Source organism: Colletotrichum siamense (genome assembly GCF_013390195.1).
Source record: "Colletotrichum siamense strain Cg363 chromosome Unknown KSG_Cg363_contig03, whole genome shotgun sequence".
Classification (NCBI taxonomy): domain Eukaryota; kingdom Fungi; phylum Ascomycota; class Sordariomycetes; order Glomerellales; family Glomerellaceae; genus Colletotrichum; species Colletotrichum siamense.
The window spans coordinates 133886-161428 of NW_023501016.1; the positions used below are offsets into that span (position 1 = coordinate 133886).

General features: G+C 57.5%; 7 protein-coding genes across 7 annotated transcripts; 4 read left to right on the plus strand and 3 right to left on the minus strand.

Moving 5' to 3' along the window:
• Positions 1-4248: 4248 nt before the first annotated feature.
• Positions 4249-6927, plus strand: CGCS363_v003993 (uncharacterized protein; the record flags this gene model as incomplete). The annotated part of the gene is made up of 1 exon (XM_036635842.1): positions 4249-6927. One exon carries the CDS (start codon positions 4249-4251, stop codon positions 6925-6927), a length of 2679 nt encoding a protein of 892 aa, XP_036498900.1.
• Positions 6928-8036: 1109 nt separating this feature from the next.
• SPF1 (Manganese-transporting ATPase 1) lies at positions 8037-12115 on the plus strand (the record flags this gene model as incomplete). The annotated part of the gene is made up of 3 exons (XM_036635843.1): positions 8037-8393; positions 8461-11534; positions 11584-12115. 3 exons carry the CDS (start codon positions 8037-8039, stop codon positions 12113-12115), a joined length of 3963 nt encoding a protein of 1320 aa, XP_036498903.1.
• Positions 12116-12961: 846 nt separating this feature from the next.
• CGCS363_v003995 (malate dehydrogenase) lies at positions 12962-14256 on the minus strand (the record flags this gene model as incomplete). The annotated part of the gene is made up of 3 exons (XM_036635844.1): positions 12962-13800; positions 13868-13985; positions 14212-14256. The coding sequence occupies 3 exons, from the start codon at positions 14254-14256 to the stop codon at positions 12962-12964; spliced, it is 1002 nt and encodes a 333-aa protein (XP_036498902.1).
• A 1874-nt stretch (positions 14257-16130) lies between these two features.
• CGCS363_v003996 (Uncharacterized protein) lies at positions 16131-17690 on the plus strand (the record flags this gene model as incomplete). The annotated part of the gene is made up of 1 exon (XM_036635845.1): positions 16131-17690. One exon carries the CDS (start codon positions 16131-16133, stop codon positions 17688-17690), a length of 1560 nt encoding a protein of 519 aa, XP_036498905.1.
• Positions 17691-19565: 1875 nt separating this feature from the next.
• Positions 19566-21353, plus strand: CGCS363_v003997 (uncharacterized protein; the record flags this gene model as incomplete). The annotated part of the gene is made up of 2 exons (XM_036635846.1): positions 19566-20270; positions 20328-21353. 2 exons carry the CDS (start codon positions 19566-19568, stop codon positions 21351-21353), a joined length of 1731 nt encoding a protein of 576 aa, XP_036498904.1.
• A 622-nt stretch (positions 21354-21975) lies between these two features.
• On the minus strand, positions 21976-22749 carry CGCS363_v003998 (Uncharacterized protein; the record flags this gene model as incomplete). Its single annotated transcript, XM_036635847.1, has 1 exon — positions 21976-22749. The coding sequence occupies one exon, from the start codon at positions 22747-22749 to the stop codon at positions 21976-21978; it is 774 nt and encodes a 257-aa protein (XP_036498907.1).
• A 1987-nt stretch (positions 22750-24736) lies between these two features.
• cel3A (Beta-glucosidase cel3A) lies at positions 24737-26988 on the minus strand (the record flags this gene model as incomplete). The annotated part of the gene is made up of 2 exons (XM_036635848.1): positions 24737-25146; positions 25206-26988. 2 exons carry the CDS (start codon positions 26986-26988, stop codon positions 24737-24739), a joined length of 2193 nt encoding a protein of 730 aa, XP_036498906.1.
• Between the last annotated feature and the right edge of the window lie 555 nt (positions 26989-27543).

The following is a 27543-nucleotide window of genomic DNA, read 5'->3' on the forward strand; positions in this document are numbered from 1 at the left end:
CGAGCTCTGATGTTGCTCTATTCAAGTCTGCGCACGCCTGGATGGGCCGTGGAAAGGGTCCAGTCTCGCAGGCTTGATTCCTGCTGAATGTCAACGGGTTTTGATAGGTCTTTGATTCTGGGGGTGGGTGAAGGGGGGGAAAGCACTTCAGCTCAGCCATGTGTCTGAGTGTCGGCTTCAGCTCGAGGCAAGTTTTGTCACTTTGATGTACTCTTGCCTTCTCGCGGGTGAGGGGCAACCAACCTCCTGACGAGGTGCGCGCTAGACGAGTTCCAGCTCGTCTTCCAGCAACCTAGGCGTCGATAGTTTGCACGACTAATTGCTGCTGGCACCTTTCGCCACGTGTGGGCATCCAACCAAGCGCGGTGATCCAGAAACTCGGGAGACCCTAAGTTGTCCCAAGAATTGTCTGGATCCTTGGCTCGTTAACCACCTCCAAAGATCCGCGCCTATGGGCACATCTGGCCAGGCTGTTGACATATTCAGGGTCCAGATTGGCAGTCATGAATTCCTATGACCGTGGTAAAGCCCTCTGTGTGTTCGATGCAGGGCACTGCCCGGACAACAGCAGAGATGAATCACAAGGCCTCATTGAATTCCGGAGACCACAGCGTACCTGGAATGCAATGAAATATTCTCCGAGACGAGATCCATTGTCCGTGGGATCGGAGATGCGGCTGAAACTTGGCGTGGAAGCCTTGGATTTGCCTTCGTGGTGGGACGAACTCGTGGGCCGAGGGTGCAGTAGCTTCGAGGCATGGTTACAGGATGCGTTCCCAGCACGCTATCGTCTGTGAGGGGGGCACTACTTTCCTTGACCAGGAGACGACCACGATGATGGCGGCGACGCCGCATATTGAGGTATCACTTGGAAATTTTGCTCGAGGCTTTGATCGAACATCCGCCACAATCACGTCGATGGCAGAAAAATCATCGATCGAGATGCCGAGCCTTGCATGAGAATATGGCAAGATCCGCATACGAAGACACCTACACCACCATGCCCAGCTCACGACGACGATTTGCGATTCGCCAATGCAAGAGGAAAGCCATAGACGCCCCCTCACACTGGGCTCGGCTGCAGTATTACTGATAAGCGTTTCGAAGGACAAACGGAAGAAACGTCACTGGAGGGCACAAAACCTGGGGTAAGATGTAGTCTAGACCATAGCGTTAGAGTTGGCATGGACAAAAAGTCAGCGGTGAAGTTTTGTGATCTCGACATAAGCTTACTGAGGGAGAGATCGGCAGACAGGGCTGGATGTGAAGCAATCGAGGAGTCTGGGACGAGGTGTTACGGCGGCAATGCGGGCGTTTGAAGAGAGCGTTTACACCCGGAAGCGTTGGCTCTGGGCAGTGCGGGGCGCCCTTGGTTTCTCGACTGCCGTTTTCCCGCGTGACCAGCCAAGATAACCAGGCTAGCACAAGCAGGCCACAGCTTGCGAGAAAGGGGAGTTCTGTTTGGATATTCTGTTGTTGTTTCCGTCCCGTCGCCGTGGTGTTGTTGGCGTTTGGTGGTCCCGACGGTTGTTGGCTCCAATGTGGCGGGGGTGATGACGATCCGGGGTGCACTCTTCCCTTTACAGGGCCAGGCCTATACAGCACAGGCCACACCCCATGCTCGTTGCGCATCTCTCAGTTGATTGGCGCAGGGGGTGTTGCAGTGCGTGAACCTGGGGAAGTTGCCACCGTAGGGCGCCTTTGAGCCATGCAACACCCCCCGTCGCGACTTCCATTTCGTCCGAGTTCAATTTTTTTAGGTTCCCCCTTGGCACCTGCGACTTCCGCAAGCACCGGCAGGCAGAGGGCAGGCACCACCCTCAGAGCCCAACCTACCTAGGTATTGAAGGAAGCAGCAATCGGCTCCTTCCTTCACCGAGAGTTCCTCCCTCACCTTCCTTGCCTTAGGTAAGGTCTTGAAGGTGAGGTGGAAGGAAGACTTGGCTGCTTCCATCTGAGCAAGGAAGGGACGATCTTGATCGACACCTACCTTGTGAAAGAGATTCAATCCCCTCCTCCCCTCACGGCCACGGACCAAGCGTTCGTTCTTCCTGGTAATCCGACACCTTATTCAGACTGCTTGACTTCTTCTCTCCCGGCTTCGTTCAATCTTCATCCACCTACTTTAGGAACACGAGTTTGAGCCGTTTCTCCTCCCACTTTACGGCTTCCCAAATCATTTTTCAGACCGGCGCTTGTCGGGAGATTCCCCCGCTCAAAGTCGCCCTTGAGACCGGCCCTTACTCGTTCTTCGTCTTCCGATGCGACCACCCGACTAAGACGCCCTCTAAGCTCTATTCCCCTTTCAGAACGTGGCCTCTCTCTTTCGGGCAGTCCACCGCTGATTCAGACATACAGTCGGCCACTCGCAATCCACCCCCCATGTCTATAGTCGCGCGCCACCTATCAATGGTGCTGTTGGAGGACACCCTCTTAGCCAAAGCTTTCTGCCTTTTTGGATCAAAATCAAGAGACACGACCAGGAGCAGCCAAACGTCTCCTCTCGCAAACTGGCTGTGGGAGAGGCTGCTGCCTTCCCAAGCCAGTTACCTCATCGACATGTTCAGAAGCCACTGCGGCGCATGTTCAGACGAGTCTGGGGTCAGACACTGCGCCCCGGACTTGCGTTACAGAAGACAAGCTCATGGAAACAAAGAACTTCGTCTCCTCTCCCATCACTCAACGGTCAGGGCTTGGATCTTGCATCTCGCAACCATCGACTCCCGGGACTTGCGCCTCCCTATGTGCCTGATTTTGACAAAGAAACCCCGCGCGCCCACCAGGTCTATCTTCCAAAACAAGCCTCTTGCTCTGTGAATGGCCAATCAACACGCCTGTCTCGACAATTACACTCGGGATGGATTGAGCCATTGAAACGGCGCCTTCCGTCTGAATCTTCCTCTCTGCCATCGTGTCCCTGGCCTACTGCCGGAAACCAAACATACATCGTCGCCGTTGTATTGGTCGATCATGGCCCATATCCGGCCTTGGCTGGTATGCAGTAAGCCGCCTCAGACACGCAACTCCTGGCCACAACATGGCTTTTTAGTCCCTCTCACCGCGTCTACTGCGGCGCACCCTCTCCGCCACGGAAATGCTTGTCCATCCGCCCGATGAAGCCTGCGTGGGGCTAGCATCTTCATCCCCGGACGTCTCCGCAAATTCACCAGCATTCGCCTTTGAATCTGTGCGGCCCGAGATGACCAGTGTGAGCAATAATCTGGCCGTGTTGATATGACGTTGTCTCCATCATTCTCCCGGCCAGCCGGAACAACGAAAAGAACCCCAAGAATATGGCGGACACAAAAAACAATAGTCGTCACAGTTCGTGACGCTCTCCTGAGAAGACGCTAATCAACACTTTGACTCAGGGCTGGTGCAGTTGGCTCTTAATCCGGGCCCGCGCGGAATAGCGCTTTGGCTTGCGAGTAGTCCATCTGCCACCCAAATTACCGAAACTCGCCGCCTGGACGCTTCAGGAGACACGTTTGGTTGATCGGATTCTATTGTTGTGCCGCGCTTCAGACAGACAGTACGTCAAAGCTTAAGCAACCACACGGGACTCGCGTTCTCTTTCTTTGTCGCCCAGCGAGCAATCCTGATCGTCCACTTTGCTTTGCACCGTCAAGTATCAGCAAAGTTACTGTGCTTACATAGCAGACACCTAATGAATGAAAAGACCGGGGCGGCGCGAGGAGGAGCATCTGGCCTCCGCGCCTGCCCAAGGTACGTGATGGATGCTTCATGGAAGGGTACCTCAAAAGTACTTGCAGTTTTGTGGATGTGCCGCCGTTCCATGTCATGGCCTCCGCCCGCGCAGGCGCCTCTAAAACTGCCTAAATTCGCCTTATAATTATAATGCGCCGAGTCCTCATATACCTTCATTTCTCTGTTTCTGTCCGTCGTTGGACCAGGCACATTACCGACTGCCATCTCTCATCTCAAATCGCCCGGCTGCCAGCTCAGCTTGCTGCTTACACGGTCTTCTTCTCCTGATTCGCCGCCTCGGAGCACACTTTGGTCCCCCCTTCCAGCCTGCCGACAAGCCTCAATCTGCTGGTGCAGCGCTGCGTTTGCCGGCTCGGCAAATACCAACGCAGGAAGGATTCCTCTCTGCGCTGAGCTGAAAATTAAAGGGTGGGCACCCTTCCATGTATTGGATCCTAGGAGTTGGCGTGGACTGACAGGTTTTCCTTAGACCAAGCTGGACGGCAGCCACTTCGCGGCGAGAAGCCGGGATATATAGCAATGGTCAATCCTAATCGCTGGTCGTGGTCGGGAGCACCGCGAAAAGCCCATGCCCGAGAGAATGCCGTTGCCAGCAATGAGCCTCTGATCCCACCCACCACCAATCCCGATTCGTGCGAGGGCAGTGTCCCAGCCGAGAAAAAGGTGCAGCCTGGCGCTGCGGGTGGTGTCTCATCGCGCCGGCTGTCTTACAATCGGTGGAGTTGGCGGCCAGATGCAGCCATATCGGTCACCTTGGAGGACCAGCAAGAGGACGACTCGGAAAATAGGGAGCAGGGAGAAGACCAGGGCCAAGCAACACAGCCAGGAGCATCGAATGGTCGTCGGTTGTCGAAAATCAACAAAAAGCTGGATGCCGCCGCTCCCACCAAGCGACCACGACCATTGTCTATGATAGCGCCTGCAAGCGCATCTTTCGGATCAGCGCCGTCTTATTCACATTTTCAGCGCCAGCAACAGGCACAGCAACAGGAGACTGAAAACCTGCCATCGCCCTCTCAACCGAGCCCCCTTACTACCCAGCCCTCAACCGGTGTTAAGGAAGCCCTCGGCCGGTTTCTCACTCGGAAGTTCAGCAAACGACAAATGAAGACACCGCGGCAACAACAGAGCGAAGCTGAGCCAGTACCCCCGCCATCCCAGCATCAGCAGCAGCAAACATCAGGACCCATGCAATCCTCAATGCGACGTGGTCCCCAACTCCACAATCCCCAGAACACCCTCCGTGGAGAATCCCCTGCCAACCCTGCCACCCATGCCCAGACCCAAGGCCAGGGTCGCATCGAAAACGGTCGCATGGCTGCACCGCTGCCAGGGCTTGATGAGCAGCCCGAGTTGCAGGAGCAACTGCCTCCTCCAACAGACATTGACTCCCGTGCCGCGCCTGCTTCGGATGCAGCGACAAGTGTTGATCCCGGTGCTACGTCGTCACAAGCTCCCACGTCTTCGGCAGACGATACAGGGATCCTGGGCCGCCTCATGCGCAGGCGATTGGCCCCTAAGGACAAGGACGTCGAAAACAATAAGAAGCGGTCGCTTTCCACGAGCGCCGACAATACGAGCCAGTCTGCCGGAGCCGACCACGAGAACAGCAACTCGTCTGATCCGTTGGCCAATGCCGATGAGATCACAGACCACGAAATGCAGGCACAGTCTATGCCACTATCCGCGTCCCACGCTTCGCAAAAGACGCTAGGTGACACGACCAAGACACAGGAGTTCCAGACTGTCTCGGATGCCCGAAACCCATCGTCCTCGTCTGTCCCCCGTTTCCTACGACAGGTTGCGAAACCCCAACAAGCGAAAGCCAGCCCGAACCAGGTTACTGGCGCCGTCACCCCACACAAGTACAACCCGCATTCTCAGTCTTCCCAGGCTCAACACCAGCAGCACATGTCTTCCTCAACGCCGTCTGCGCAACCCAAGCTGCGCGCGAAGCCGAGTTTCGGCAAGCGTTTCTGGTCTAGATCTGGGGCCAACGACTTTGGCGACGACAACGCAGCCAACGCCGATGCCGAAACAACTGCTCCCGCTCCGGTGTCTCGGCCGGTGTATGTGCCAAAGCATGCGGCATCAGACTTTTCGCGCACAACGTACCCGCCGCGCCAGCATCGCCACAGCTTCTCTCTCGGCAACGGCGAAAATGGCGTTCGCCCCCTGGCCACAATTACTGCCGAAGCCTCGGAGGACGAGCCTCAACGTCAGGTCGCACCGGAGCAGAGAAACCGTACGCCGTCGGCCGAGAAGCGCAGATCACGAGAGCTATCGTCCTCTTCCAAATTCGACGGACCGTCTCCTCAGGAACTGCACCGCCGACTTGAGATTGTAAAGAGCAGTGAGATTGAGGTTGTGACCACCAGAGAACCCACTGCCGTCGATCACCGGCCTCAACAGCATCAGCTGCTGCACAGCAACTCGAATGCCTCATCGGCAAATGGCAAGGGACCCGCGAAGGCGCAGCCTCCATCCCGTCCACGTTCATCTCAACGGCACAGCTTCAACCTGGTTGCGGATCCTTACGCAAGAGACCTGACGCCTCCCAAGTCTGCGTCGCCAGTGGAAATGGAGGCTCCCTTTGATCCGCCAAGTCACGCGCAGCAACAGACGGTAGAGCCGACATCGCAACAGGTCCCGAAGCAGGCATCTCCACCACGACAGGCCACGCAGGACAAGACTTCACATGGCCGGCCTCAACACTCCAAAGAGCAGGCCGAAGAGAAGCCTCGCAAGGAGATGACGGACTTCGAGCGATTCATAGCCGATGCTGAGGCCGCCGAGCGTGAACATCATGCACAGATGTGGCGCAACCTCGCCCGCCGCTCCGGTCATTACGGATACAGTGACAATACCTACAATCCGTACACGGCATACAAGCCGGATCCGGTCTCAACCAATCCAAGCGCCGTAGCTAACACGCAAAAGAGCGGCAAGCGGGACAGTGCGTATTACTCGGTTGGAAAGCGGGCGAGTATGATGACCACGGCTGCCGAGGACGAGCGCAACTTCATGTACGGACAGCCACTAGGCGACAACAATGGCCTGAAGCACCAGGGAAGCATCTCCAAACGCATTGCCGATTACATCAAGCCATCCAAGTCGGGCCAAGAGGCCGCCCAAGAGGACTGGATGGCGGGACGGACAAACCGCAGGAGCGTGATTGCAGGCGTAGCAGAGGAGTGATGAGTGAAGAAGGCTTGAACGACAGATTTAGTCGTGGTCAAAATGAGTTACGATATACGATGATTTGGAAGGCGTTATGGAGACGAGGGCGATGATATCCAAGGGTAGATGAAGATGATGAGTAGAACATCTAGACAGACATACCTAACAAACAATTTTCTTTTTTCCACCTCATAATCATTCATGGAACTCTACGCCTCTGTCGCCACCCGAGCTCATCGATTTTGTCGTGTTTGCCGTCTTCGTTGTCCTCGGCGTCCTCGTCGTCCCCCTTCCTCGTCGTCCCCCTTCCTCGTCGTCCCCCTTCCTCGTCGTCCCCCTTCCTCGTCGTCCCCCTTCCTCGTCGTCCCCCTTCCTCGTCGTCCCCCTTCCTCGCCGTCCCTCTTCTCTGTCATAATTCGTATTAACTTTCTTATCGTCCTTCTCGCTTTACTATATCACTACCTTCATCATCTCACCCCCCTCATATGATTATTTAACCTTTAAAGTGACTCCTACTTATATAATTACTGACTATCTAATGCGTATATGAGTTGTCTGCGTATAGCTTGCTGTGCTTATACTAACACCACAGCGATCTTATTGCCTGAGGAAGCTGCGATACCCTCACCTTAGAGCTGTCACCGAGGTCGGATAACGTCTGCTTAGTCATCATAGAAATCCGGAATCTGGAAGGTGCGTTGGGGGCCGGGCAGGCACCTGTGGTGGTAGCGTCACTTTAAGGGCCCTTTTGGCCTGATGTGGCCAGTCAGAGTAGCCCGTGGGGTAGGTGCGTGGATCCTTGCACCTTCCACCCAGGCTTATTACAGGCTGTCTTGCCAGGAAGGTACGGGGGGCAGTAGGGGCCTTCCCAATTCGCCATCGCGAAAAAGTACAGATAACCAGAAACCAGAAATCCTCTCGTTTCTCTACCTTACTTCATCAACAACCCCACCGCCGCCGCCGTCGTCCGACCTCGTCCCTCGTCGTCGTCCTCGTCCTTGCCGTCGTCCGGTGTCTCTTGTCTCTGTCTTGTTCGATGCCCTCTATACACTAGATTGACACCGACCACGAGCTTTTGTTCCCTTTTCGCCTGACGTCTGGTCCCGCGCGTTGCGCTTTCGCTCACGATGGCGCCCCTCGTGGACAACAACCAGATCAAGCTGGCTGAGCTGTGGAAGCCCCTGCCAACGCACTTCCACGCCTATGTCTGGCCCTTTGCCATTATCTGGCCCATCTTTTTACGCTACTACCTCACCCAAGAACTCTACGAGAAGCACATCGCATCCGAGGAATGGACCTTTGTGTGGATCGGCACTATCGTCACCTTCCAGTCCCTCTTCTGGTTGAGCACCCACTGGAGCGTCAACCTCCAGGCCCTCTTCACCGCGACCCGCGCCAAGTCAATTGACGAGGCCGAGCTCATCAAGATCATTCCCGTCGCTAATGCCGGGTCTGCCGAAATCTGCAAGTTGGTTCGCGACAAGGTAAGACGCTACGCCCCGCGCCGTGTTGCATTCTCGTTGCAGTCGCTGACAGCTGCTCTTTCCGTAGGTCGGAGGCAAGATCAACACCTCTTTCCTCTTCCAGAAGCGACGCTTCATCTACGTTCCCGAAGAGAAGACCTTCCGAACCCTCACCTACGACATCGACCTCGAGCCCAAGCCAAAAATCGCACGCTACCAGGAGTCCAAGGGTATCGCGACGCAGGAGGAGTTGACGAGGATCGAGGAGCACTATGGCCCCAACGCTTTCGATATTCCCGTTCCTACCTTCACCGAGCTTTTCAAGGAGCACGCCGTCGCCCCCTTCTTCGTCTTCCAGATCTTCTGCGTCGGCTTGTGGATGCTCGATGAGTACTGGTACTACTCCCTCTTCACCCTGTTCATGCTTGTCGCCTTCGAGAGCACCGTCGTCTGGCAGCGTCAGCGGACGCTTAACGAGTTCCGTGGAATGAGCATCAAGCCTTACGATGTCTACGTCTACCGTCTGGGCAAGTGGACCGAGATCCAGAGTGATAAGCTTCTTCCCGGCGATCTGGTTTCCGTTGGCCGCACCAAGGAGGACAGCGGTGTTGCATGCGATATGCTCCTTGTTGAAGGAACTGCCATTGTCAACGAGGCCATGCTTTCCGGCGAGAGTACTCCTCTCCTCAAGGAATCCATTCGGCTTCGCCCTGCCGATGCTAACCTCGAGCCCGAAGCCCTGGACAAGAACGCTTTCCTCTGGGGTGGTACCAAGGTTCTTCAGATCACCCACGGCAACCCTGATGAGGAGAAGCCCAAGCTTGCCTCTGGCGTTCCTCCCCCTCCCGACAACGGCGCCATGGCCATCGTGCAGAAGACTGGTTTCGAGACTTCTCAGGGCAGCCTGGTTCGCACCATGATCTACTCCACCGAGCGCGTCTCGGCCAACAACGTTGAGGCTTTGTTTTTCATCTTGTTCCTCCTCATTTTCGCGATCGCCGCCTCCTGGTATGTCTGGGATGAGGGTGTTAAGAAGGACCGCAAGCGCTCCAAGCTTCTGCTCGACTGCGTCTTGATCGTCACTAGTGTCGTCCCCCCCGAGTTGCCCATGGAGCTTAGTCTGGCGGTCAACACGAGTTTGGCTGCCCTCGCCAAGTTCGCTATCTTCTGCACCGAGCCTTTCCGCATTCCCTACGCCGGACGTATTGATGTTGCTTGCTTTGACAAGACTGGTACTCTCACCGGCGAGGACCTGGTTGTTGAGGGTATTGCTGGTCTGGGCCTTGGACACTCGGGCACTAGCACCCCTCGCGAGTCTGATGGCGCCCACTCCCACATGACCCCTGTCAACGAGATCGGCCTGGATACCACCCTGGTTCTCGCTACCGCGCACGCTCTTGTCAAGCTTGACGAGGGAGATGTTGTTGGTGACCCCATGGAAAAGGCTACTCTGACCTCTTTGGGATGGACTGTCGGCCGCAACGACACTCTCGCCAGCAAGCCCACTACTGCCGCTACTACTGGTGTAAGCGGAACTGTTCAGATCAAGCGCCGCTTCCAGTTTTCCTCGGCTCTCAAGCGACAGGCCTCAGTCGCTACCGTCAACGGTGCGGATAAGCAGGGCAACCGTATCCGTGGTACTTTCGTCGCTGTCAAGGGCGCCCCCGAGACCATCCAGAGAAGACTGACTACTGTTCCCGCCGACTACGAGGAGACCTTCAAGTACTTTACTCGTCGTGGTTCCCGCGTCCTCGCGCTTGCCTACAAGCAGCTTACCGTTGATAACGAGTTGGGAGCCAGCAAGATCAACGACTTGAAGCGTGAGAACGTCGAGTCTGGACTTACTTTTGCTGGATTCTTGGTTCTTTCTTGCCCCCTGAAGGATGATGCCAAGCAGGCTGTGCAGATGCTCAACGAGAGCAGCCACCGCGTTGTTATGATTACCGGAGACAACCCGCTTACCGCCGTTTACGTCGCCAGAGACGTAGAGATTGTCGACCGCGATGTTTTGATTTTGGATGCCCCCGAGGACAACGCCGATGGCGATAAGCTCATCTGGCATAGCGTTGATGAGAAGATCAGCATCCCGGTTGACCCGTCCAAGCCTATCGACAAGAAAATCCTCGAGTCCTACGACCTCTGTGTCACAGGTTACGCCCTCGCCAAGTTCAAGGACCAAGTCGGCTGGTACGAGATTCTGCGCCATACCTGGGTCTATGCGCGTGTCTCTCCCAAGCAGAAGGAAGATATCCTGGTTGGCCTCCGTGACATGGGATACTACACTTTGATGGCTGGTGACGGAACCAACGACGTTGGCGCTCTCAAGCAGGCTCATATTGGTATCGCTCTTCTTAACGGCACTCCTGAGGACCTCACTCGTATTGCCGAGCATTCTCGCAACACGAAGATGAAGGAGATCTACCAGAAGCAGGTTGACCTCATGAAGCGCTTCAACCAGCCGGCTCCTCCTGTTCCCGTCATGATTGCCCATCTTTACCCCCCTGGACCTAGCAACCCTCACTTCAGCAAGGCTGTCGAGCGCGAAGCTAAGAGGAAGAACGTTAGCCCCGAGGAGTGGATGAAGACCAACGGTGTTTCCGCCATTGAGACCGTCACCTCTCCGGGTGCCCAGCAACTTTTGAACAATCAGGACCCCAAGGCTGCTCGTCAGGCGCAGGCTCAAGCCAAGGCCGCTAGCTTTGCCGATAAGATGACTTCCCAGATGATGGAGAGTGAGATGGGCGGAGACGATGAGCCTCCCACCCTCAAGCTCGGCGACGCTTCTGTGGCAGCTCCCTTCACCAGCAAGCTTCGTAACGTCATTGCCGTCCCCAACATCATCCGCCAGGGTCGCTGCACTCTCGTCGCAACCATCCAGACGTACAAGATTCTCGCCCTCAACTGCCTCATCAGCGCCTACAGTCTCAGTGTCCTCTACCTCGAGGGTATCAAGTTTGGTGATGGCCAGTACACTATCAGCGGTATCTTGATGAGTGTGTGCTTCCTGTCTATCTCTCGCGCCCGTGTTGTTGAGGGTCTGTCCAAGGAGCGTCCTCAGCCCAATATCTTCAACTTCTACATCATCGGATCTATCCTGGGACAGTTTGCTGTCCACGTTGTAACTCTCATCTACATTGCCCGCTTCTGTGACAAGCTTGAGCCGTAAGTCTTCATGTCTCAGCGTAGGAGAACAGTAACTAACAAAAATCAGTCGCTCCGGTGACGTTGACCTTGAGGCCGAGTTCGCTCCCAGTCTGTTGAACAGCGCTGTGTACCTGCTCCAGCTCATCCAGCAAATCAGCACCTTCGCCATCAACTACCAGGGACGCCCCTTCCGTGAGTCTCTTCGCGAGAACAAGGGTATGTTCTACGGCATTGTCGGTGTTTCGGCCCTGGCCTTCTCCTGCTCGATGGAATTCATTCCCGAAATCAACGAGCAGATGAAGCTTGTGCCCTTCACTGAGGAGTTCAAGACCACCATGACTGGCGTTATGGTTCTGGACTATGCCGCTTGCTGGATCATCGAGGTCGTCCTCAAGCGCCTCTTCTCCGACTACCGTCCCCGTGACATCGCTGCCCGCCGACCGGAGCAGCTCGAGCGTGAGAGAATTCGCAAGGAGGCCGAACAGAAGAAGAAGGACGAGGAGGAGGAGCAGAAGCGCCTGGAGAAGGTGGCCGAGTTCGAGCGCAAGGTTGAGGAGCGCCGTCAACAACTCGAGGCCTGGAGACAGGGCCGACGATAGATTAGACCAGTACTCGCGTGTCAATTAGAAGAAAAAAGGTGGTGTCTAGATAGCGAGATGTATGGACGTTGTATGATAGGGAGATGACATCAGCATATAAAGTCATGAATTCACACGTATGACACGTAATGCGCTTCAATCTCGTACGAGTAAAACCACACGTTCCTACCCGTACTTGAGCTGTCTCCATCCCGCTCCGTCTCTATCTCTACTACTATCTCTGTCCCTCTTCGTCTCTGTCCCTCTTCGTCTCTGACCCTCTGTTCCAAATCTACCCCTGGGACATGATGAGTGGCAGGATAATGATCCCATTTCGAAGCCACCGGCAAAGACTCCCAGCAACCAGTAAGGGCCTTCATTGCAACGATTCTTGTTAATGAGACGAGGGACATACGTCGGAGGATTGTGCCAGGCGTAGATCTCATCAGCGATGTTGTCCTCCTTAAAATAGACATGAGTGTAGCAAGATGCGGTGAAATTCTGGCAGGCGATTTTGAACTTGACGATGGTGATGAGATTGAACGTCACACAAGTACGTCATATTGGGAACCATCTGGAGGGACACGTTGGGTAGTCATGAAGTCAAGCATGTTTAAAATTGTATGGTACAGTAGGCAGGCCTAAAGGCGATGCCACGGATTTGGAAACGACTTTTGCGCCTCCATCTTTACCCTTATCCCAGCCGTACACCATCCCAACGAACGCAATTGGAACTTCTTCGTCGGGACAAGAACTGGCCGAGAGCTGAATTTTTCAACCCTACTCAACCATGTGTATCCATCTACTACAACATCTCTGTCCCCGTTTTTATGTTTTGTTTTGGTCTTTGGTCAAAACAAGGCAAATTTATTTGGGGGGGTTCTGGGCGACGAAGGCGACACCCTTGGCGATGTTCTTCTTGAGGTCGGCGAAGCAGGCCTCGAGAAGCTTCTCCTCGGCGGCGTCGACCTTGCCGAGGGGCAGGATCTTCTCGACACCGTTGGGGCCGAGCTCGACCTTGGAGGAGAAGAAGTCGATGCCCTGGTCCTTGTAGAGGGGAGAGTCGACAAAGGTGGGCTCGACGACGCCCTTCTCGCCCTGGGCGGCGCGGAGGAGGGACTCGGCCATGCGGGCACCGGCGAAGGCCATGGAGAGGGTGGCGGAGCCGGCGCCGTCCTTGGCCTTGACGACCTCGTCACCGCCGAACTGGACGCGGTTGACGAGCTCGGCGTTGGAGCTCAGGTCGGGGTGGTTGCTCTGGGAGAAGAGGGGGACGATGGTGACGCCGGAGTGGCCGCCGACGACGGTGATGTTCTCGTCCTTGGGGTCAGAGCCCTTGATCTCGGAGACGAAGCGGGAGGCGCGGACGACGTCGAGGGTGGTGACACCGAAGAGGCGCTTGGGGTTGTAGACGCCGCGGGCCTTGAAGACCTCGGAGACGATGGGGACGGTGGAGTTGACGGGGTTGGAGATGACGAGGATGTTGGCGTCGGGGCAGGACTCGGCGCAAGCCTTGGCGAGGTCACGGACGATGGAGGCGTTGGTGTTGAAGAGGTCGTCACGGGTCATGCCGGGCTTGCGGGGGACACCGGCGGGGATGAGGACGATCTCGGAGCCCTTGAGGGCGCTGGCGAGACCGGTGGCGGTGGGGTCGTAGCCCTTGACGTTGGACTTGGTGTTGACGTGGGAGATGTCAGCGGCGACACCTGAGAGAGAGCGAGAGTTAGTCAATTGGACGCGGAAGCAACGAGGCTGAGGAGGAAGAGATCGTACCAGGTCCTCCGCGGATGTCGTAGAGGGCAAGCTCGGTGACTCTGGGGTTGAGCTTCATGAGCAGGGAGAGGGGCTGGCCAATACCGCCAGCGGCACCGAGGACGGTGACCTTGGAGAGCTGTTTGGAGGCATCATGTCAGCCATTGAGTCTATGCTTGGTGTTCCTGGAGGCACGTTTGTGGACCAGGCAGTGTATGGTTCACGAAGCTTCAAGCTCTCTCCCTCTATGCCGCGCCCCGAGGTCGGCTTTTCGGAGTTTGGAGTGAGAGGCAAGCTGGCACCTTGGTGGATGCAGCGGAGCTATGTGTGTTCCAGCATAAAGAAAAAGATTGGGCGGTGCTTACGTTTCTCGCCGAAGCGGAGAACATGCGGCGCTGGACGAAAGACATGTTTGCGACGGAGGGGGAGGTGTTGGGTAGATGGTACAATTGGTAGATGGATGGGAGGGAAAGGAAGGGAAGACAGAGGAGAGGTTAAAAAATTAGAGGCGCGCGAAATAAGTTGGCACGGCGAGGGACTGGACACCACACACACCACACCGGGACTGGAAGATGCGGCTTGGTTGCTTGTGTGGTGGGCGCAAAAAAAGATGGGACGGTGCCGCCGGGCAGCCAGTTCCACTGGCCACTGGACGCAGCTCAGTGGTTGTTGACTTGTTGTGGAGCAACAAGCTGGGAATGCGGTGACCTCGCTGGCCAACAATGCTGAGGTAATATGTGGATCTAACCCCGATGTGGGGCTAGCGTCACGGGGTGCCGGAACACCCCGGGGAAACGCCGGAGATGGTACGTTCTTTTTCCTCAACTTCCTTGCCTTTACCACCGCCATCACCTCCCCCAATTCTCCCAAAGAGCCGGCGTCGGTCATCTTGCTCTGCTTATTCCCCGACATATGATCCCCGACTGTTCGCCGGCAGCCAGGCACTCAGAGATGATGCAAAGGAACCGTCGGATGGAGGGATGCGCGATCACGAGCACGTGCCCATCTACTGGTGCTGCAGCTGCATCTTGATAGCCAGCCCCCAAACATGGCGTTCCCTCGACCCGAGGTCAACCACAGCAGCAGCAACTGGACAGCCCAGCTACTCCAATCTCCAATTGACCTCGGTGGACGGATGGACGCAAGCTGGCCTCATGTCTGCCACCCGTCCCGGGATGTCCCAGCATGCGTCGGAGAACATGTTACACTGTCGACGAGAACCGGCTTGCTTCATGTGAAGGCCTTCCGTCTCCGACGACCTCGATTTCCGATTGTCAGATGCAACCACTGCCAGTGAAGAATTCAGCCAATGTCTCACTCGCGCATGCTACCTGCAAGCAGACACTCAAATACTCCTTCTCCAAAGAATTGTGTGAATGTCCGCTACCGGCGCCGTGTCCATGACCTCATGGCCCGTCTCTCGGGCCGCCCCTTGCAGCCGGGGTTCCGTCCGTCTCCGACTGGCACCTCCCGGTACACAGCATTCCCCGGCATACAGCAGTAGCACATCAAACGTCCACCGACATGAGTTACTCGCCATATGTCGTGAAAGCCAGAGACCATGGTCTTATGTCCAATGGCCAAGCCATTGGGCTACAATCCTGAACTGGTAAGCAAAAGACGGAATCTACATCGCAGACAGACTTTGTGAGTCGTGCGCGGTATCATCGCGGGCGGTTTGTCTAGAGACCACCTATTATTCCTCTACTAGAGCGACCACTTTTCCTAGCTGGTCCCCAAGTTTGAATTGGGCTGTCGATCTGCTCGCGAGTTCAGACGACACAACTTACTTCACCTGTGAAAGCTGTGGCTGGCAGGTCCAATTGCAGAGCTTATCTCGCCCGATGAGGTAAATAGTGCTGGCAGCCTGGCGTGCTCTAAATATTGTTGCTATCCAGGAGTAAGTGAGGCTTGAAGCAACCTATTAAATCAATTTTCTGTGTTATTCCTGCCCATAACCAAGCCCGCTGCCAGCAAGTTGAGAATGAGACAGCAAAACCAGCAATGACACGCCGAAGAGTCATTCGGCGAAGCTTTGGCGGGGTGGGCTAGCCACAGTGGTGGTGACCCCACTAGACTTGTGCTGCTGTCATCGCGGGGGAGCTGTGGCGCTAGCTCCAGGAGCACCTGAACCAGGAAAAAGCCCCGCCAGTCAAATCCAGCTCCCTGGGGTCTCTTTCATTTCATCACCACTTTGATTGCTGCGACAGACATCACATCCCACGACATCACCTCCCCGACACATCACCTCGACGGCCACCGCGACACAATTACGACCGCCGACATGTCGATAGCCCAGCTCTCCCGGCTTTTGCCTCTGCCGGAGGATGAGCTGAAGCAGATGCTCGACTATGCGTCCACCTTATCCAAGGCCGAGGCCGCAGCGCATTTCAACGACCTGCTGGGCGACTCACCGCAAGCTGTCGAGTTCATTTCCTCGTTCAATTCTAGGCGAAAAGACACGAAGAAAGAATCACCACCCGCAGCCGCATCGAACAGCGCTGGCCCTGCCGAACCAGCGCCAAGGACGTCTGGGCCGAAGAAGAAGAAGAAGCAGCCGAACATCCACACGCCAGTCGCAAGAAAGGTTGAGGCCTTCCCACCGCTTGCCGGCACTAGCTACACGAAGAAGGATTTAGAGGAAGACTACTATGGCGGCAAGAAGCCCAACCAAGCTGGGGAAGGGAGCGGCAGCGCATCAGCAAGCTTCAAGCAACAACCGCAGAAGAGCGCAACTCCGCCTCCACAACAGCAAAGGACTGCCGGAGGATACCTGATATCTGACGTCAAAGCGAAGCCAAAGTCAAATCCCGTGTCACGATCTTCGACACCGAAGCCGTCGACAAAACAAACCACAACAAAGATCTCGATTGCTGGCGGGACCCCCATGGCCGGCGCGTCGACGGCCCTGAACGACCTGGACGCAGCCATTCGCTCTCTGGAAATCACAACGAATCCTTCCCTGGGTGATGACCCGAAAGCCAGGAGATGCAACTGTGTGGCTACCAGACATCCGCTCCAGACTGCCGCCCCCAACTGCCTGTCCTGTGGCAAGGTTATTTGCGTCAAGGAAGGGCTAGGACCATGCACCTACTGCGGCGCACCTCTCTTGTCGTCAGAGGATGTGCAAGGGATGATCAAGGAGCTCAAGGCCGAGAGAGGTCGGGAGCGCATGGCGGCGGACCGCGAGGCTCACAAGCGTCCTGACGTCAGCAAGAAGCCGGCGCCCTTCAGCCAGAACAAAATGTCCGAGGCGGAAGCCAAGGCGCGGGAGCACCGCGATAAGCTGTTGAACTTCCAGGCCCAGAATGCGCGGAGAACGACTGTCAGAGACGAGGCAGCAGACTTTGACGTTTCGGGTGCTATGGCTGGCGCAGGAGGCAACATCTGGTCGACGCCGGAGGAGAGAGCTCGGGAGCTCAAGAGACAACAGAAGGTTTTGCGCGAGATTGAATGGAACGCCAGGCCCGAGTACGAGAAGCGCCGGCAAGTCGTCAGCATTGACGTGGTCAAGGGCAAGGTGGTGAGGAAGATGGCGGCGGTAGAACGGCCAACGACGCCGGATGAAGAGGACGTTATTGTCCACGAGGTTGTGGACGAGAATGCAGGCGTTGGGCAGCGGCAAGGCGGAGGAGGTGGTGCATTCAGCCACAACCCTTTGCTCGGGGCGCTGATCAAACCTGTGTGGGATGCCAAGGGCAAGGGCAGCCAGCTCGAGGGACGGAAGGATAGAAAGACACAGTGGAGGAGAGTGCAAGACGATTTTAACGACAACGAAGCGGTGATTCTAGACGGAGGTGCCCACGGACATGCTGTCACGGCTGATGAGCCCGCCTGTGGCTAAGGGGCAAGCTGGCAGTGGCAGTGGCTTGATGCCGAATAATGATGGGCAGAGGGAACAGACGGTTGGACCAGAACGTTTGATAGATGAGACGTCTAGTTAATTCTGGCATGAGGCGACATTCCTCAGCGTGTCATGACGGCGCAGAACAAGGCATTGTTAGAGGGTGGCGACGGTTGATTGCATGGAAATCAGGAGTAGCGGGTCAATGATAGACGAACAATAGACAAGACATGAGACATGCGGGTGCGGGTGCGGGTGCGGATAGCGGGGTGCAGTTCCTGCCCAGATTTGTACGACAGCGCTGGAAGGATTGGTCTTAACATGGCCAGCAAGCAGGCAGGCCTTGGGCAGCAACACGGGGCAGTTCGCGATGGCTTCATTCTAGGAGACTAGACGCACGGCCGGTCGAATGATATCCAGGGGTTCTTGCGAGTTGATCCAATCATGGAGACTCGGAAGACCAGGAACAGCAGTCGATGGCGGGAAAAGCAAACATGGTCGTTGTCGTACATAAACTGGTGGGCAGCGGTGAGGAGAGCCCTGAAGGTCGAGTGTCGAGAGCAGAAGCGGGCCGTCGAGTGAGGGAAGGGTAAGGTACCGAGGTACATATTCGTGATGAAAGGGTACGTATCTCACGTGACTACGTGTCTTTGACCTGCTGAGTCAGGCCGAGCGGCAGCCGGGCGTGTCGCAGGGCCGCAGTGCAGATGCGACTTTTTTTTTCTTTTTTTTCTGTTGCCTTCTTTTTTGGTTTAGGGAGGTACCAACAGGTGTTGGGTGTCTGTCTTACGCTGCAGCAAAGGTGGTCTGCGGCTGTCAGGTTTCTTCCTCTGACATCAGCCTCCCGAGTCCATCTTACCGCGTGTTTCCGGCCTGCTCCTCTTCTGGGCAGTGAATGTTTGTTGTTGATACCAAGTAAATGAAGAGAGCCCCTCCCCGACCGAGGATTCCCCCAGCAGAGTGATTGACGTGGCTGGGGCTCTCCCGCCTTTTTTCCCTGGGTACCTTATCCACGGGGTCTTTAGCGAACCATACAGCGTTCCATAGCAGATTGAGACGAAGTGCGGTTTTTTAGGGGTCGTCGGTCGCTGCCAGAAGAAGAAGCTGGCCGTCCATTGTTCATTGTAAGGTAGCCCAAGGTGGGGACCCCGCTGTACATGCCGTATGTATGGTAACCTTAGGTAAGGTACCTTGCTGAGATGGAATGGAAAGCCGAGAGACACAGGCGACACAAAGCACGCCTGTGGGCAGAAAAACGCGACACAGCACCTTGAGTGAATGGGAAGACCGCGTAAACCGCTCTCCCCCCTGTCGAACCTACCGTGGACCTACCCAATTGCCTCCCCCGCGCTTCCGTACGACCATCACTGGACCGACCTGTCTAGGCACCTGATAACTGAAGCGAGGGTGCCCTGAGTGACTGACTAGTTAGCTGGTACTGGACTCTGTACTCCCACCCGCGATGATAATCACTGCGGCGGCAATACAGGCACCTGGGCAGTGTATGTGTGTGGCCGGTCACTGGTGTGTGTGTGTGTGTGTGTGTGTGTGTGTGTGACTGGCTTCGACCTCCCACGGCTTAGTGTCGTCCGCGTATGCAACCACAGCCCACCGACACTTCCACACATCGCACACCCGCATCGTCGCAACCACCCGGCCTCCGTCTCCTCTCTTCTTCCTCCTCAATCTACCGCACCTCTCCGTCTCGTGCAGCTCTCACACGTCCGCCCCGGCCTCGCTGCCGTCTCTAGCTTCTATTACCGGCGCTGCCACCCGCCGCTGACACGTCTGCTCCAGTCGCGTCTGCCGACGACGCCTATTATTGCAACGAAACAACATAATCCGGCGGCGCATGTCCAGTCTGCCCTGCCCGCCATGGACTCTGCCTCGATCCCTCCCCGGCTGGGCCACCTGCTCGACTCCGACCGAGAACATTTCAAAATGCACCCAGGCCCAGCCGTGTCCGACGCGAGGTCATTACCAGACAAAGCTGCTCGTCATGCACTGCCAGAGACCGCCCGCCTGCAGACCAAGTCGACCGACGCGCTTCCCACCGACGCCGCCAAATCAACCTCGGGCGACGCGACTGCGAACCACCACCACAACCACAACCATGTCCACCGCAATCACCCACAACACCAACAACCAGAGATCCCCGTCCCCCGACCCCTCTACACCTCCCACACACTAGAGGTCCAGCCAGCAACAAAGACACCAATTGCTTCCGTCGCGTCCTCCCAGGACTATCAATCTGGGCCCCGACCGGTCCCCTCCGCCCATTCGCAAGATTCAAACCCGTCCGCCGAGTCCGACACCGTGTTTACCCCGCCAGCGAGCCAAGGTGATATGCCAGGCGCGAATACCAACGGCCATAATTCCAGCCAGGAATCCCAGCTGCTCCAGCTGTCCCATATCGCCGCCGCCCAGGACAAGCTGCTTGAAAATGACGCTGCCGCAACATCGCGGAAACGCATGGCCGACGGCATGGTCAAGGAAGACACCTCTCCCGTCCGCATAAGTCATTCCAGGAACACGAGCACCGTAAGCACGGCCTCGACGACTGCCAGCAGTATTGGCGATGTAAGTTTACCCAGCATCACATGCAACCAAAACCCCCAAGTAGCTAACGCTTTGCAGTGGTCGAGCGACCTGAAGACGCGTCTCTCATACGCCATGCACAAGGTGAACCATGGCTGGCAATCTCGCTCGATAGACGAGGTCGAGTACATGGTCTCCCAGGCCGCCTCTCCCACCTCTAGCAATTCCACATTACATGGCCGTCAAGAGTCTTCGGCCAGCCCTCGCGCCAACATGGCCCGCTACGCACCTGCCAGTGCCGCCACGACGGCAAGCTCTGGCCCAAGTCCTGCTACGTATGAATCCTTCTGGAAAGAAGGGCAAAGATCCAACCACACCTCGGCCTCGCCTCCAGCTCCTGTCCAGAATGGTCCAACGCTTGCTCCTCCCGCACCGATCCAACCTGCGCGATCTATGGCTTCTCAAAATCCTCGTCGTAATTCAAACCCACGCTACACTCCAACCCTCCTCTCGCACTCCCACAGCGCGTCACCCCACACGCCAGGCCAGCAAAACCTGAACGCGACACCAAACCAGAGGTTAGGAAGGACACCACTCGTCGACCCTATTCTCTTCTCACCCCACCAAAACGTTAGAGAGCAGGACGCCATCGAGTCTCTCATCTTCATGAGCAGCCCCGGAAACTCGGCCAACATGAAGCACAACTACTCGCAGTCAGTGGCCTCGGCCCTGCCCGGCCGCCACGCATTACCCGGCTCCCAACCACGCAAGAGCCTGCCTTCACAACGCCCGGTGCAACAAAAACGCGTAGGCTTTGAAAAGAGCCCCAGTGGCATGACCACAGTAAGCGATATGGATGTCGACATGGACTCTCCTCAGTCTCGGGGCCCCATGAGGAGGCGAATCAATGGCAGCGCCAGCTTCTCTGCGGGCAGCGCCTTGCGTCCACAACTGTCACTGCCCGCAGCACTAGGCAGTACCTCCCGGCCGCGACAGCGGCTAGCAGACGCCGATATCGAGCGCATGATTGACCAGGCTGCCCAGGCTGGCGATAGCTCGGATGACGATGAGGGCGAGATCCAGATCCCGTCAAGAAACAGACCAGAAGGTGCGGTCGGTGTCTGAGTACTTTTTATGTTCGTGTTCTGTTGGTCTACTGGCGACCATCCCCTGTTTCGATTGCATGGAACCCCTAGCTGTCGTGGTGTAGGCCACCTCGTGAACAGTCTAGAGCGGATGATGATGACGACTTTTCTTCGTTTGGATACGTACAGTACATAGCTGCATACGGGGGCGCAGTCATGGATGGGGTAGGCTACTTCGTTACCAAGGCATTTTTCTTCGTCATTACTCATCCTCACACAAGGAGTGAGTCTATATGGGAGCATAGCATGTCATGTCACGCGCCGACACGGCGCCAGTCTTGGGAGTTTTATATCTAGGATCTAATCGCATCGCATGGCCACGGCTGCATTCACATCTCATCAACGTGTCCACGCGAACACGGGGCGACCTAGTTTCACAGTTCAAGCGAGCTGAAAATATACTGATGTTCAAATTCTGATTTTACAGGCGTTTATGACGCATTCAAGCTTTATTCTAAGCTGTTCTCGATTTACTGACAACAAAATCCGTACAGGTATATATGGTTTAAACCGTTCTCATCCCATCATAGTTATACAAGTTCATGAATCAAACCATCCCAAACGCCAGTCATTATGAAAGCAATTCTGTGGAGGGCTGCTGTTTACCAGCCATGACCTCCATGGTGACCTCCATGGTGACCATCTCCGTGATGACCCCCGTGTTGGCCATGGTGGCCGGCGTGGTGGGGAGGCTCATTGTGTCCCCTGTGCATCAGATTGCCAAGCATCCCGCCGAAGCCACCGGAGCTTTGGTGGCCGCCGTGATGCGGTGGGGGGCCGCCATGGTGATGGGGGCCGTGGTGGGGAGGGCCGTAATGAGGAGGAGGGGGCGGCGGCGGGCCGTGATGGTGGTGGTGGTGAGCGTGGTAAGGAGGCGGCGGCGGTGGAGGAGGAGCGCCGTAGTGGTGGCCGCCGCCATATGAGTGGGAGTGGTGATGGCTGCTGCTATGGCTGCTGCTGTGGTGGTGGCTCCCGGAGATGCGGTGCTCGATCTTGTTGGCGATGACGGCGCCTCCGAGAGCACCGGCGGCGGTGCCCAGCTTGCCGCCGCCGAGGAGCTTCTTGCCCGCGAATCCGCCGGCAGCGCCGCCTCCGATGGTGGAGAGCAGGCCGCGCTCGCCCTCCTTGCCGGTGCCGAGCTGCGCGTCGGAGCCCGGGGGGCCGCCGCCGGTGCTGCGGGAGCGGGAGTGGTAGCCGTTGCCGAATTTGGAGCGGTTGGCCATGGCGGAGCGGGGGCGTTCGCCGAGGGGGACGTCGAGCTCGGGGTAGTAGCCTGCTTGGTCTACGAGAGGGGTCGAGAGGTAGGTCTTGGAGGAGCGGGAGCCTGGGGTGTGGCTGTTGCGGCGGGAGCCGCCGTAGTAGTCGTTGGCTGACATGTAGGGTGTGTGTGTGTGTGTGGTGTAAGTGTAAGTGTGTAAGTTGAGATTGTACGTGCTGTTTCGATGATGCGAAGGTCGCAATGGGGTATCTTGTTTTGTTGGGATGTGCTGTGAAACGAGAAAGATAGAAACAAGGCCAAGGTAAGGGGCAACGATCAACTTAAGTATTGCATGTCCATCAGCCCAGCGCAGGCCAAATCTTGCACGGATGGGCACGCAAAGCTTCGAGGACGATGGATCCCGGGCGGCGCTGGGGCGGAGGCTCGGCGTATTGCGTACCCTACCTTGCGCTGCGGCATACAACTTGCAAGGGAGCAAGGTTCCGTCGTCTTTGGGGGACCAACGTCCATCCCTTCACCGGGGGCGGCACCACATCCCCACACTGCCATCGGGACAGGCGCTGGTACGCTTAAGTTGGATGTCACGCTCTGGTATTAGCGGTTCGCAGGTCTCTTCGGGAACGCCTGGAGTTAAGGGAAGCATGCAGCACGAGTACCGAGACAAGAGACGGTTACGATACCGAGTGGCCAATGTTGAGCAGTCACGAGGGCTCTGTCCTGATTCTGCAAAGACGTCCTGTTTGCGCGTGGTGTTTGCTGCACGTCATGGTTACACAGTCTGTTCCCCTCCCAAACGGCAGCTAGAGGTTCGTGCAGTTGACAGCGACAGAGCACCCGTCCAACCATCCTCCCCCCGTCCATTCACCTTGCAAGTTGGACCTCGTAAGGCAGAGACAAGAGAGATAACGGGGGAGCAAGGGGCGGGAGATGGCCCCCCCGGCCGCTGTGGCTGCCCGCTGCCGCTGCTGCACTGCAGCAGTGCTTTTGAAGAAGTGCCAGGGTGATAAATGGGCGTTGGGCGAACTCGGCGGGGGGAATGCGAGATTCGATTTCCTCAACGGGTGGTGAGGCTTGGGGAGCGTTCGGGGGAGGCGGTGCGCTAAGCCCCACCCTGGTCGACCCCACCGCTCCAGCGTCGGCGGCATCGGCGTTACAGTTAGTGAAGGTAGTCGGCGAGTCCGGCCTACTAACGGTGGCAGTTGGTGGTTTCTACGGAGTAATCCACCGGGACTGCCACGGCTTGCGTGTCGCTTGCCGTCTTTCTACCAACATCAACATCACCAACATCATCGTCACTGGTATCCATATTCAAGGCTGATGAAGCGCAGCGAACGACCAACCCCAACCCGCCTGAAAATGTCGTCACAAAATGAGGCTCGGTCTCAACCTTCAAGAGGCACCAGTTCGCGCGGTGCCCTGATCTGATCGTCATCACCCACACCCGGCTTGCATCTGCCGATTCCGCCCGTCTCTAGCCTTTCATCCCAGCTTTCACGGCCTCAACTCAGACGCATCCAAGCCACCGCTGTCGCAAACATGAACGCAATGTCCAATCCACCAGGGAAACAAACGAACCACGGTGCCCCTACGCCCTCGCTTCTCCACGGCCCAACCCGCCAAGACGGCCACGGCAGTCCCATTCGCGATATGCTTACCGGCATCATAAGTCATGACCAGCATGAGGCTGGTCCGATCTTTCAAATGAGCCCGTCCCCGCTTTCTTCCAGAAACCCATTGAAACAATTTTTAGGTTGCTCGGATATGAAGATGGATTTCCTGCCAAAGAAGAAAGCAGGGAACATGGTCGCATTTGCTGGGGATCCCGCCACACTCCGCCGCCGCCGCGACGGGACGGGAACGCCATCGCCCACATTCCCGAAGCCCCAAACTCCACGCCCGGAATCACGGCCTCGGTGCCCAGAAATCGTTCTGGCAGATCGCGTCCTCCGCCAAGTTCACCACCGTGTCATTCGGTCCGACGCGCGGAGCATTTCCTTGGGTCTCCCAGCAAAGGGAACGGTCACCATCTCATAATGCCATGATTTTATTGCATTCGTGATACGGAGAATTGCAACATTGCAATCTCAACTTTTCCATGCCTATTTTTGTTTGTTTTCTATCGAAACTGTTTTCCAGTCTGCAGATTACGACACGACCAAGGTGTCCTCCAGCCGGATGTCCCTGCTCGACGCCGCGACCTTGACGCCAAACGTCCCGGCCGGCACGATCCAGTTCTGGCTCCGCGTGTCCCAGTAGCTCAAGTCCTTGCGCCGGAGGATGAACGTCGCCGTGCCGGACTCGCCTGCCGCGAGCCTCAGCTTCTGGAACCCGCGCAGCTGCTTCGGCGGTGCCGCCGGCGCGCCGGACGGCAGTGTCACGTAGAGCTGCGCGACCTCGGCCCCGTCCACGGCTCCGCTGTTCGTCACCGTCGCCGTCACGGTGGCTACCTCTTCGAAGAGGTCAGCGCGCCCGCCGGGGACGACGTCGCCCACCGCAGGCCCGGACGAGGCTGTCGAGGTGACGCTGATGCCCGAGTACGTGTAGTTCGTGTAAGCTGTTCCCCAATGTTAGTGATGCTCTCAACGCTCTCAAGTGGGATGCGCCTCGACTTACACAGTCCGAAGCCAAACTCGAATCGCGGCTCAATGTTGGCCTGGTCAAAGTGGCGGTAGTCAATGTACAGACCCTCGGAGAAGTTGTCCTCGCTTCCCCTCGACACGGCAGTGCCATAGTCGCCTGCCGCCTTGCCAATGGTATAGGGCAGCTTTCCGTTGGGGTTTGTTGCGCCCCAGAGGATGTCCACGAGGGCGTTGCCGTTCTCCTGCGATGGCAGACCCGCCCACACGACGGCCTTGACGCCGGGCTGCGCCAGGATGCTCTCGAGGATGATGGGCCCGGTGCTGTGCACCACGACCACCACGTTCTGGTTCGCCGCAGCCACGGCGCGGACGAGCTCGTTGCCGTTGTGCCACGGGTCGAGGTTGTTGCGGTCGCCCTGGTTCCCATCGACGGTAATGTACCCCTCGCCCGAGTCGGACGTGATGAAGACGAAGGCAGCGTCCGCTCCGCCGGCTGCGGCGGCGCCCTGGGTCGTGTCGTCGGTGCTGCTGGCGGCGACCTCCGTGCCGTCCTGCGCCGCCCTCTCCTTGATGGCGTCGAGCGGCGCCACGACGTACGGGTACTCGACCGTCCCGGAGCCCCAGCCCATCCCCAGCGACCCGACGTTGCAGCCGCGGTCAACGCACGCGTTGATGCCCTGCGGGTTGTTGACGGACGAGGACCCGATGACGGCGATCTTGCCCGGCGCCTTCAGGGGCAGCACCGCGCCGTCGTTCTTGAGCAGCACGATGCCGTCTCTGGCGACCGCGCGCACGTTCTCCTTATGGTTTCCCTGGACATTGGCCGCGAAGTTGACGGCCGGGTATCCCTGGTCCTGCCCGAGGAGATACCACGCCGCGAGGATGCGGCGGACCGCGTCGTCCACCCTCGACTGCGCGACCTGGCCATTGTCGACGGCGCTCTGCAGCTGGGGGCCCCAGAGCACCGTGCCGCCGTTGAAGTCGCTCCCGGGCATCATCATGTCGAGCCCGCTGTTCGCGCCGCTGGCCGTGCCCGTGGACGCGGCCCAGTCCGTCATGACATACCCGGGGAACCCGAGCTCCTGCTTGAGCAGCTTGTTCATGACGGCGTCGTTCTCGCACGCCCACGTCCCGTTGACCTTGTTGTACGAGCACATGACGGACGCGACGTTGGCCTTGACGGCCTCGGCGAACGGCCACAGGTACAGCTCGTGCATCGTCCGGTCGTCGACGTTGCTGCTGATCGTCTCGCGGCTGACCTCCTGCTCGTTGACAATGTAGTGCTTCGCCGTCGCCTGCACGCCCGCGGACTGCATCCCCTCGATGGTCGCCTGCGTCGCGACGCCCATGAGGTACGGGTCCGGCCCGAAGCCTTCCCAGTTGCGTCCCGCCGCGGGGATCTTGCCGAGCGCGCCGCACGCGGGGCCGAGCATGACGTGCACGCCGACGCCCCTCGCCTCGGCCGCCTTGTACGCGCCGCGCTGCCGAATGAGCTCGACGTCCCATGTCGACGCGGCCTGGATCCCCGGCGTGAAGGCCGTGACGCTCTCGGCGTAGCGCACGCCGAGTGGACCGTCCTGAAGGCAGAGCTGCGGGTAGTTGATGGACGACGCCGGGCTGGTGTTGCCAACGCAGGGCCCGTTGCCCCAGCCGACGCCCGAGACGATACCGATCTTTTCACTCTGTGAGAGGCGTGGGAGGGCCGCCTCGGCTTTGGCGTAGGCTGCTTCCCACTCGGGGGAGCGCCGTGGCCCGGCTTCCTGCGCGCTGGCGAGGCCCGTTGCGATGGCTAGAGCTGCGAGCTTGGAGAAGTGCATGGCGGGTGGTGTGTGTGTGTGCAAGTTGCAGGTTGCAGGACTGACTCTCTCTCAAGGTGGTCAGATCAATTGGGGGGCCCTCCGCGTGGGAAGAGAACACTTATACTCGCCGTCGAACCTTGAGAGACTCTATGAGAATGAGGCCTTCCCCCGCCTGCTGCAAGGACGATCCGCCGAGTCCAATTTGTTCGAACCCCGCTGACAGTCCAGCCAAGATGCCGAGGGAGGAGACTGGCCGTTCATCCGGCAGAGACGGGAATTGCAGTTGTCTTATGATCTCATGACCCGCGGCGAGGACGACGTTGGTTCAGCAGGCAGGATAACGCACCTGTCGACCCTTGCTCCGTCCATCTTGGCGCACTCTATTGTGAGGCGACACGTCGGCGGTCTGCTAATGACGGGCATGTCGGTAGTAGCATTCGCTGGGCTTGGTATTTGCTGCGGCATCCAATTGCTGATTACTGTTCGTCTGTTGTGAGAGTTCGTCCCCGCGCTGGGGAGGGTATCCATGTCATGCGGCAGATGCCCCCTCCGATGCGGAATGGGGTATGAGAT